Below are 12,110 nucleotides of genomic sequence, written 5' to 3'. Positions count from 1 at the left end.
TGCACTATCTTGATTCTCCTACTTTAGAATTATGAGTCTTGAAACTGAAAGGGACCTCGGAGGTTGCCTAGCCCTCTAGTTACTGATAAGAAAGTTAGTTGCCCATTATCAGCAATATAAAGTGGAAGAGCTGGGAAGGTCCTGAGACTCCGAATCCATCACTTTCCACTGTACCACTAACCTCTCTGACTCTTATTTGTTGTGGAAGAAGAGCTTTTCTAGCTCTTCTTCTTTTGCTTCAAATATAATTTTTTTGGGGGGAAATTCTGAGGTAGGTCTCCCTATATTATCCAGGCTATAAATACACAGACCCCCTCACAAGCCTGATGGCACTGCTGTAGAGAAGAAAAACTCTGATCTGTTCTATTTCTTTTTTTTTAATTTAATTTAATATATTTAGTTTTCAGAGTTGATTTTCACAAGAGTTTGAATTACAAATTTTCTCCCCATTTCTATCCTCCCCCCACTCCAACATGGCGTATATTCTGGTTGCCCCATTCCCCACTCAGCCCTCCCTTCTGTCACCCCTCTCCCCTCCCATCCCCTTTCCCTTCTTCTCTTGTAGGGCAAGATAAATTTCTATACCCCATTGCCTATGTATTGTGTATCTTATTTCCTAGCTGCATGCAAAAACTTTTTTTTTGTTGTTTTTAAACGTCTGTTTTTAAAACGTTGAGTTCCAAATTCTCTCCCCTCTTCCCTCCCCACCCACCCTCCCTAAGAAGGCAAGCAATTCAACATAGGCCACATGCGTATCATTATGTAAAACCCTTCCACAACACTCATGTTGTGAAAGATTAATTATGTTTTGCTCCTTCCTAACCTATCCCCCTTTATTGAATTTTCTCCCTTGACCCTGCCCCTTTTTGAAAGTGTTTGTTTTTGATTACCTCCTCCCCGTCTGCCCTCCCTTCTATCGTCCCCCCTTTTCTATCTTCTTCCTCCTTCTTTCCTGTGGGTAAGATACCCAATTGACTGTGTATGGTATTCCCTCCTTAGGTCAAATCCTATGAGAGCAAGATTTACTCATTCTTCCTCACCTGCCCCCTCTTCCTTCCCTACAGAACCACTTTTTCTTGCCACTTTTATGCGAGATAATTTACCCCATTCTATCTCTCCCTTTCTCCCTCTCTCAATATATTCCTCTCTTATTATTTCTGATGTGGGCTAGATCGCCCCTTACACAGCCTGGTGATTCCCTGGCCTGAGCTCAAGTGGTATACCAGCCTCAGTCTCACTGGTAGGAGGGATTAAAGGGGACAGCTGACCTTCTACTTAGCATTCTCTTCTCTATATATTCTCCTCCTATTTGGTCAGCTTCACTCTCATAACTTTCACTATCAATTTATGTGAATGACTCCAAATTTTTATCTCTAGTCTCTTATTCTAATCTCTCCCTGTTGAAATCTGAAATAGAAGTGATCTTTTCAACCTCTGAACCTCCTAAAGTACTTTCCCTATACCTCTTCTATGTAATTAACACATTATATTTTGCACTAAATTTATCTGGTATATGTTTTATCATCCCTAATAGAATGCAATCCTTACCAAAAGCCAACTTGACATCTTCTTAAGGACCTAGCATAGCAAGTGCATAAAATAGGTAACTAAAAATGTGTGTTGAATACAGGCATTTTTATGAATGCTAGTAAATTCTGAAAATCTGCCTATGAGGCTAATATGCTAATATTAGAATAATTAATTCTAATATGCATTCTCTTTCTAAATAAAACAAAGGGAAATCTGACCACATATGACTCATTCCCAACTAGTAGTTTGATAAAATTTAAAAAGAAACTCAAGACTAATTTCTCACCTAAAATATTACTGCACTGGCTTTAGCATTTAGGTCCAATTTCTTCAAATCATACAATATAAAATTCAGCTTAGTTGTTAATAAAATTCTCAAGTTAAATAGATCTGTTAAAAAAGATTTAAGACATCTGTCTTTTCAGAGTAGTGATGTTCACAGGAAAATGGACAAGACTGCACACCATTAAAGCACAAAAAAATGTATCACGTGTAATAATTCAGAAATTTCACCTTTAGCCCAAAACGTTTACAAGCTAATGACAGACTCAGGAAACAAAACTTATGGAAGGAAGTCAAGAGAATATAAAAGCAAGTATTCCACACTTTACCAGCACCTGGTTAATTTATGCTCACAAATTTATGACTCATCAGAAAGTCATTTACTGTGAGCTCTTATTAAAATTGCACTTCTTATTATGGATAATAATAATCTATTAAAAACTGTATTTTGATGGAGATCAAAAGCAGAGAAATAAAACTAATACTAGTTGAATTTGACCAGGAGAAATTCCATCAAATCATTAAGTATTTTAAATACATTCAATTGATACACTGAATTCAGACACATACCTTTTGTTTCTCCGAGTGATTGCTGGCTTGTTTAGTTGCTTCAGCTAGTAACTGTTCATACTGGTTGTGTCCCTTGTACTCTCGTACCCTCTTCTCATGGACCCATGCTCGCTCTGGTTGGTTGCTAAAAAACTGGACGTGGTACTCTCGGGCCCCTGAAAAGAGAAGCTGTTATCAACAATTTGAAACAAAAAGACATGTGGATGTTCATCCATAAAAATTTGTGAGTAGTCAAGATTGTCTAGAATTCTACAACCATCCATCATGTACACAAAGTTTCATAAATTATAATGTATTACATAAAGTTATACTACTATTATACATATTGAAAGTATGCCATGCCTATTGATTAAATGTTTGCATAATAAGATTCTGAGTTTTAAAAAAATTGTATTAATCATTGAATTTTTTGTTACTATGGTTAAAAATAAACTGATTTCTAATATTTACACCTATGACTAATAAGCACGCAATTCTTAATTTGTCCTCAATGATGGAAAAAAGATAGATCCTGAAAAATTAGAAAACAATTTCAAAGTAATAATAACTTAATTTATTGTTGTTCAGTCATCTCAGTCATGTCTGACCCTTCGTGACCTCACTTGGGGCTTTCTTGACAAAGATACTGGAATGGTTTGCCATTTCCTTCTCCAGTAGATCCATTTTGTCAGGCAATCAGAGGCTAAGTGACTTGCCCAGGGTCACATAGCTAGGAAGAGTCTGAGGATGGATTTGAACTCAGGTCTTCTTGACTCCAGGCCCAGTGTTCTATCCACTGTGCCATCAGCTGCCTCTAATAATTTTCATTATTATTGTGTTTTATGGTTTATAAATAAAACACTTTCTTTATAACACCCTTGTGAGTTACTAAGTATAAACATTGTCCCCATTATTCAGAAAAGGAAATTGAAGTGCCAAAAGATTAAGTGACTCCCTTTGGTCAGAGTTAATAAATGTCAGAACCAGAAATCAAATATCCAGTACTTCCGAGTGTCAAGTCCACTGCATCATAATACTTCTCTATAATAACTCCATGCTCCCACCTCCCTATGCATCAGCACAGGCCACCCCTCATACCACTCTGGCCATCTTCATACCATTTATCCCCCTCTCCTAACATATGGGATTAGTTGATGGGATTTCCAGACCCCAAGCCTGTCAAGCCCTGGGCTCACACTGTCCTCATTTGTGACTACATCACTTGGCTTACCCAATATTTCATATTCCACTCTAGCCATCTTCAAGACATCTGCCCTGTCACAGGAGGTCCAATATGAGATTCAAATATAACATTTTAATCCTGACTTTAGAAAAATGTGTTTATTAGCTTATGAACAGAATTAAGATAAATACCAAATAATACAAGAAAGACCACCAGGGACTTTTCTCATTTTCAGTTTTATTAGCCTTTCATCTTTATTATTCTATTATCTAGAGGAAAATTCTGAAACGGATTCGAATTTCACATATGGAAAAAAAAAAAAAAACCCAAACCCAACGGCTGAGTAAAAGAATAAGAAAGTCATGCCTAGATCAATAAAATAACAACCAAAACAACACTGAACAGTTTTTGCATGGCTCACTCAGTGTAGGGGGACAATGAAGACCACCCAGCATAGAAGAAAAAGGACAAGTAAGGGTCTATACAATTCCCAGTTTCAAGAAGCTTTGACTTCTACAACCTGACTTTACTGACACTCCAGGTTCAGCCTAAACCCTTTAGCCACAGGAAAGAAGAGAGGAATACAGCTCATGCCTCTGCCAGGGGTAGAGGAATAAAGAACGACAGCTTAAGACTGTTACAGAGCACAGAGTATGGTTTAGAGAGCACAATCTCCTTACAATGAATGCCAGCTAGTAGCCTTAAGAAGATGTATGGGTTTCACTATATCTCTGTCTGTAAGCATATAGTGAACCTTAAATCAGTTCTCTTTTAGTAAATAGTTGTTTATTCAGGTACCAACTTATAACTATAATTTCCTAGTCCCAGGGAAAGTCCTGAAAACATGAAAAACTGAATGTGACAGAAGTAGTGGGTATTTGATTTTTGGTTCTTTACTTTAGCCAACAGTTCCATTTCCTTTTCCATTAAAGCTTATATTCCAGAGATAATAACAAACAGCCCATTTGCTTGGTTTAAAGTTAATTTCTTTTTAATTTAATTTAATTTCCTTGACCAAAATGCTGGTAGTGAAACTATATAACCCAAAAGCCTGACTAGTCCAAAAACTAGGTAATTAGCCAATAAATACTGCCTTGCACTAAAGCAGGTGATTAATGTCTCACAAACTGAATAAAAGAGTTGATTATGCATTAAATAGAATATATTTAAAGAAATAATCGATATTTGTGTGTGCGTGTGTATACACACACACATGCATATATATATATATATATATATATATATATATATTCTTCATTTTAGACAGATATTGCAAGATTAAAAGCAACTAGCTTTAAACTTAAAAAAACCTTACCAAATAGTGAATGATAAGACTTTTCAATAAGCAATGTATAATTTGCATGTTTACATATGATGTTTTTAAAGAATTTGCCTTTTCATGTGAAAAATATGTCTTCTATGACTCCTCAGGATAGTCAAATATTTTTGATGGTGATCATGATAAGAGATCAATAGTAAAACAGTTAAAAAGACAAATTACATAAATACACTTAAGTGAAAGGTAATATAATATAATAAAAAGACATATAATTCATTTATGGGCATCGTTGCCACCAGTAAGAAGCAGTGAGTTACTACCAAAAGAACACAGAAATCACAGGAGAAAAACTTGGGCTTGAGGCCCAATTCCAATACTAACTAGCTCTATGACTTTGAATAAATCACTCAATCTTTCAGCCTTAGTTTCTTTATAATAATAGTAACAACTCACATTTACACAGTGCTTTGAAAGCTATTAAAACACTTTTTGCACAACAACCCTATGAGTTGTTATCCATCCATTTTACAGATAAGGAAACTGAATTTAGAGGCTATTCAACTTGCCTAGGATCACAAGGCCAATAAGTGTCAAGGTCCGGTCCTAAACACAAGTGTTTTGACTGCATCAAAGCCTGTATTCTTTCCACTCTGCTGTGCCTCATCTGTGAGATGATAAAATACTTCTACCATTTACCTTATGGGGTACTTTGTAGCAAAGTATTCCAAAAACCACAAAATACTATAAAAATATAAGCTATCATGATCATTATCATCATCAGAATTCTATAAAAAATGATATTCGTATTACCATATGGCACTTTTTCCATGTAGTTTTCAGATGTTCAGTTTCTTTATAGGCATGAGAGAATTGCAAGATTGTCCTGCTATATTAGGGGGCATTTTCCTCTATTTTGGGGGTGCCACTCACTACTTGATATCAAAAACTGGGTGAATCAGCCTCCTTAGAATGTACAGATAAAGCCAAAGCTAGACTTGGCTCTGCTTCATTCTGACAGAGCCAGCAGCTGAAGCTGGAGAGGAGCATCAGGATTCAATAAAGTGATGAAATTTAAAAACTATACACAAATGGGGGGAGGGAGAAGGAGAAGGTAGAGCCACTTTCTAGACAAGAAGAAGACTTTAGAGGCATAATTCTCTGAGGATGTAATCTTTAAGTGGAGCTCTAGAAACCCACGGGTGAATATAAATTGTTTTATGCTTTGTCAGGGTAAGATGAGTCCCTTAGAGAGCCTTACCCTTATTTCCTGATTTCTTAGTATCTCTGATAAAAAAAAGTCTACATTATGACGACTGGTGAATTTCAGATCACTTTCCTTAGATGGATTCTGCTGTCCTTATCTTCAATCAGTAAGCTATGACAGCAGGACAAAGAACTATAAAGTCAGAGTAGCCGAAGGAAGCAGAGGAAGAACAATTAGTAAAGTACTTTAAGATTTGCGAAATGTTTGGCAAATACATCATTTTATCCTCACAACAACCATAGGAAACAGGGCTATTATCGTCTCCCTTTTATAGCTGAGGAAACTGAGGAAAAGAGAGGTTAAGTGACTTGCCTAGGGTTGCACAGCTACTAAGTATCTGAAACTGGATTAAAACTCATGTTTTCCAGACTCCAGGCCCAGCGCTCTACCCACTGTGCAACCTAGCTGCCTCTTAATGTCAGGGTATAAGTAACAGAAATGGGAATAAAGTAATGATAGAAAACACCATAGAGCAATTCTTATTCAATTTAAGATTGAAGCTATGTAAATCAGCATTTTTTCAACAGTACAAAGGATAACAACAGGGGAGAAAATAAGGCAAACTAAAAGAACCAAAGGGTCATCCTGAGAAACTTCACTGTCAGGTATCTCACACCCTGATTAGTAGTTGATAGTTAGCTATATCACCTTGCTTTGGGGAATATAGACCCTTTAAACCATGTGATTCAGTGACTCACCATTTGATCTAAAATCAATTTCCCAAAGTTTTTCTCTTAGGAAAAGGATGGGTTGGTGAGCCTAAAATACCATCAATCTGTTCTCTATAGTAGTTAATGTCTCATTGAAAACTGACTTTCTGACACTGATAAGTTTGTTTGAATTTGGGTGGTAATCAAACCTGTTTACTCTTGGATGCAGTGATCATTAAGGGTCTGACCAAGATTAGCTAAAAAATTAATCTCTGGAACAGGCTGAGAAGCAGCATGGCATTAACAGAGAAAACACCGGACTCAGAGTCAGGAAAGCCTGGGCTCTGATCCTGCCTCAGACACTTACTGACTGTGATTCTTTGGGTAGGTCACTTATCCTTTGTTGGACTCAGGTTCCTCATCTGAGAAATGAAAGGTTTTATTCTCTGTGACCTCTACGCTCCCTTCCAGCTTTAATCTATGATGGCATTAGTACTAGACTAATTAGGGCGAGCCTCTTCCCTAAGAACAACATTAAAATCATAATTTTAGAGGTGAAAGAGATCTTTAAAAAATCATCTAGTCCAATCCCCTCATTTTACAGTTGAAATTGAGGCCAAGAAAGACTAAGTGACTTGCTTAAGGTCATACAACCAGTGAGTGGTGCAGTAGCTAGAGTACTGGGCCTAGAGTCAAGAAGACCTGAGTTCAAATGCAGCCTCAGACTCTTACTACCTGTGTGGCCCTGAGCAAATGCCCTAACGCTGTTTGTCTCAGTTTCCTCAACTGTTAAATGAACTGAAGAAGGAAACAGAAAACCATTCTAGTACCTTTGCCAAGACAACTTCAATTGGGGTCATGAAGTGTCAGACATGACTAAAATGACTGAACAACAGTCTTCTAGATAGAATGACAAAAACGAAAAGAAAAAAAAAATTTTTTTTAGAGTAGCTAGGTGGTGCAGTGGATAGAATGCTGGGGCTGGAGTCAGGAAGACTCCTCTTCTTAAGTTCAACTCTGGTCTCAGACACTTGCTAGCTGTGTGACCCAGGATAAGTCACTTAACCTTATGTGCCTCAGTTTCCTCATCTGTAAAATGAGCTGAAGAAATAAATGGCAAACCACTTCAGTATTTTTGCCAAGAAAACCCCAAATGGGGCTGCAAAGAGTCAGACATGATTGAAAAATGACTAAACAACAACCAAAGTGAGTGGTAAAACCAGAATTAGAATTCAAGATTCTTGACTCAATCCGATGACTTTTGCATTTATATCATTTAGCTTCCACATAACATGAATATCTTATGTTACTTTCCGCAGGCAAGGTGAAAGATACTTATAAGGTTAAGAGCAGTTAGTAGCATGAACAACCTCCTTACATACCAACCTCATCTATTCTAAATTCTCCTCCTTTCCCTGCCCCACTCTAGGAAGGGAGCAGATCTACCCAGCATCCTCTGCAATACCCCTTGGAAACTCTGAGCTTCTCTACTCATCTGCCTCCCATTACCACCCTTACGGCTTCTCCTGTTTCTCTCCTCATTCCCTATATTTATCAATCAACAAATATTTAGGAAAAAACTGCCCCAGCCCCTTCCTTCCTATTCTCTCATCTAAACCCCCATCAAGCCTAGCCTACTTGGGTCCTACTCCAATCTTGCTCACCCCTTCCATTATGTCCTCTGGATTTCCCCCTCTATAATGAATAAACTCCCCTTCACACTGGATATCTGTCTCCATTCCTTCCATGAGTTAGCCTTCACTGAGAACTGGCTCTCTTTTGCCAAATTTCGTCTCCAGAAATGGTTGTACTTTCTCTCACATCCCCAACACATCGGGGAGTCACGATACTCCTTGATTTTCACTATCACTTCCATACTCTCCCTTTACTTCTATCACTCACCAGCTACTCCTCTTTTGAAGACCATTGAATTAAAATTTTTCACCTAAGTAAAATTATGATAGCTGTAACATATATTACTGATCTCCAGGTCATTCTTCCTTCTTTCTCAAGGATTTCAATATCCACTTAGATGCTCTTTGAAATTCCCTATTCTCCCACTTCCTCAATTTTAAATCCCACAACTTACTACTTCCCTCCACCTCAGTTACAGATGAGGATGGTCACAGACTAGACCCTGCCATTACTCATAAATGTTCCATCTCCCTAATTAGAAACCCTGCAACTACACCCTATCATTCCACCTATGCTTCACCCTCTTAAACCTGCTCTTAACCCACTATTGATACCTCTAAACCCCATCCCCCAAAATTCCTTTGTACTTTCTCAGGCCATTATCCCCGTTCTGATTTCGCTTTCCTTCCTCTCCAACTTCAACCCTGTAGTTCGTCATTCCAACTCTACATCGCCCTCTCCTCTTGAATCCCACGTTCCCTTGCCTTATCTCACCAGACCTCAGGTCTGGATCAATCCTACCATCTTCCACATCCACTCCTATGTATGGAAGACATGTTTCAACAATGACAACCGGGTACATTACAAATTCATTTTAATCCAACCACAACTGGCTTTCAGAGCAGCAAATGTCCTCTGAATCCTCCCTGATTACTTCCTCATTACACTCCCTACAAAAGTATTCTAAATCTTTTCTTCTCTCAAGCAGCCCGTAATGTCCTCACACTTGACTAACGACCTTGCCTCTTACTTTGGGAACATTCTACGTGACCTTCATTTTCTCCCATTTTCTTCATCTCAAAACCCTATAGTTTCCTACCTTCTCTTCTTTTCCCCATCTTTGACAAAGAGGTGGCTCTTCTTATTACCAAAGCCATCCCCTCTATATGTGTACTCATTGCCTCCCATCTTCACTATAAGATTACATTGTCAATCAGCCTCCTTGTAGAATCTTCGCTTCTCCCTGGTTCTTTCTCTACTGCCTTCAACAAGCATGCCAAACTCTTCCCTATAACTCAAAAATACTCATAAGATGTTAATGTCCCTCAAGTTATTTTCCTATACCTTTCCTCCTTTACTCAACCAAACTCTAAAAAAGCTGTATACATTCACTGCCTCTACTTCCCCTCATCTCCACTCACTCCTCAGTGTTTTCCAACCTGGTTCCTATCCTCATCACTCAACCAAAATTTCTCTCTCCAAAGTTACCACTGCCGAATCTGATGATCTCTTTTTCATTTTAATCTTTCTAGACCTATCTGTTTTGTTTGACAGTACTGTCCAACCTCTTTCCTCAATACTCTCTCTCGTCTCTGGGTTTCTGTGACAACTTTCTCCTGCTTCTCTTCTTATCTGTCTGACAATGCTTTCTTAGTCTTCTTTGCTGGTTCATCATCTATGTTATGCATCCTAACTGTGGATGTTCCCCAAGGTTTTTTCTAAAGCTCTCTTTTCTTCTCCCCTTACATACTCCCTCTCTTCATAACCTCATGGCTCCTACGGGTTTAATTATCATCTATATGCAGATGACTCTGAAATCTACATACCCAACCTCAACATCTCCCTTAAGTTTTGACCCCAAATCTCAACTTGCCTATTGGTTAATTGAAACTGGATGGTTAGAAGACATTTTAAACTCTACATATCCAAAATTTAACTCACTATCATTTCCCCCCCCAAACTTTCTCTCTTCCAAATTTTTCCTATTTTTGTCAAAGGTACCATAAAGCTGACAGTGTCTCAGGTTTTTAAGTTTGGTATTACCTTTGATTCCTCATCTCATCTGTCCAAGCAGTTACTGAATTTTACAATTTTTACTTCCATGACATCTCTGACTACTGAATGAAATGTGCAAATTTACACATTTTAAAAATTGTGCTTCAGAATTTAAAATGATGAAAGGCACTGGGTTTTGGGCACAAGTATATTACACATGAGATTCCAAACACGAGCAGTCATATGATCCTGTTCTAAATCCTTTTTAAGGTCAGGTATGGACTACTAACTAGCAATTTGATCCAAAAGGGTCAGATCAAACTTGGAATGAAACAAAAACAAAAACATGAAAACCTATAGACTAAGTACAAGAGTGCTAGCACTAGACATTGTACACTCTTATAGTACGAAAGAGGAGAAAGCATTTAATATCGATTTGTATTTAAATGATTGCATCTGATATTTGCTTACTGGTTCTTACCTCTTGTATTGATTTTGGTATGAACCTCAAGTTGGGGATCACTTGAAACCATACAAGGCCACCAAGGATAGGTTCCCACTTTAGACCAGACGAGGTCACCAACTTGGAACTTCACACCAGTGCTCACTTCCGCTGGAAGGGAAGGTAGGTACTGTTGAACCTACAGGAAAGAAATTTTATCACCAAGATAATAAAAGTTAAACTGTTTGTGAAGTATAAAAAGAAAACTGAATAAATATGAACTGTGCTTTTTGTAGGAATTTTTAGATATTAGTTCTCTTTTCCTTGGACATTTGCTATTAACACTCCAAAAAATAATAAAGATTAGACTCTAAGCTTCTTCAATAGATTCTTTTTTTATTCTTTTTCATATTGCCCTCAGTGTTTGTTAACCTAGTTCAAAGACGATGCTCAATAAATGCGGGCTGACTAAATGAATGAAAATAATTAGAAAACCATTATCAGAATGGTCAAAAGGCATCTTTAGAGTCTACAAAAATGACCAAGAGAAAGAAGTCAAGTAGTTATGAGGGGTAGAAAAAAAAATTCAGTGAAAATAAGCACATCTAAAATTTTTATTGTACCACTACTAGGTCTGAATCCCAAAAGAGATAAAAAACAAAGAGGAAAAGGACCTATATGTACAAAGATATGTATAGCAGCTCTTTTCTGGAGGTAAAGAATTAGAAGCTGAGGGGATGCCCATCAACTGGGGAAAGGCTAAACAAGTTGTGGTATGTGATTACGATGGAATACTATTGTTCTATAAGAAATGATGAGCAGGATGCTCTCAGAAAAACCTAGAAAGACTTGCATAAGCTGATGCAAAGTGAAATGTACTGTGTACGATGTAGCAACAATAATATAAGATGATCAGCCATGAATGACTTGGCTATTCTCAGCAAAACAATCTAAGACAATTCTGAAGGACTTATGATGAAAAACGCTATCCATCCCCAGAGAGAGAACTGATGGTGACCTAATACAGATCAAAGCATGCTCTTTTTTACTTTCTTTATTTTTCTTGAGGTTTTTTTTTCTTGCCTACATTTTCTTTTACAACATGACTGTTATGAATATGTTTTGTGTGACTACACACGCGTAGCCTATACCAAATTGCTTGCCTTCTCAAATGGGAGGTTGGGGGTGGGGAGGGAGAGAATTTGGAACTCAAAGTTTTAAAAACGAATGTTAAAAACTGTTTTTATATGTCACTGGGGAATATTAAAATAGTAAATAAAAACTCAAAAAAATAAAACTTT

At 37.5% G+C, this 12,110-nt stretch overlaps 1 protein-coding gene across 2 annotated transcripts in view; it reads right to left on the bottom strand.

Moving 5' to 3' along the window:
- NSD3 (nuclear receptor binding SET domain protein 3) overlaps positions 1-12,110 on the bottom strand; it is a 138,927-nt gene that overhangs the window by 53,122 nt on the left and 73,695 nt on the right. For both annotated transcript variants that reach the window (XM_036749071.1, XM_036749072.1), the window contains exons 4-5: positions 10,849-11,008; positions 2,383-2,537 (exon numbers count right to left, since the gene is read on the bottom strand). In XM_036749071.1, coding sequence (XP_036604966.1) covers positions 2,383-2,537; positions 10,849-11,008 — 315 coding nt within the window. The remainder of the gene's footprint in view (positions 1-2,382; positions 2,538-10,848; positions 11,009-12,110) is intronic.

The sequence above is a fragment of the Trichosurus vulpecula genome, chromosome 3 (assembly GCF_011100635.1).
Source record: "Trichosurus vulpecula isolate mTriVul1 chromosome 3, mTriVul1.pri, whole genome shotgun sequence".
Taxonomy (NCBI): domain Eukaryota; kingdom Metazoa; phylum Chordata; class Mammalia; order Diprotodontia; family Phalangeridae; genus Trichosurus; species Trichosurus vulpecula.
The sequence above is the reverse complement of the archived record's forward strand: the minus strand, read 5'-3'. Positions and strand labels throughout refer to the sequence as shown.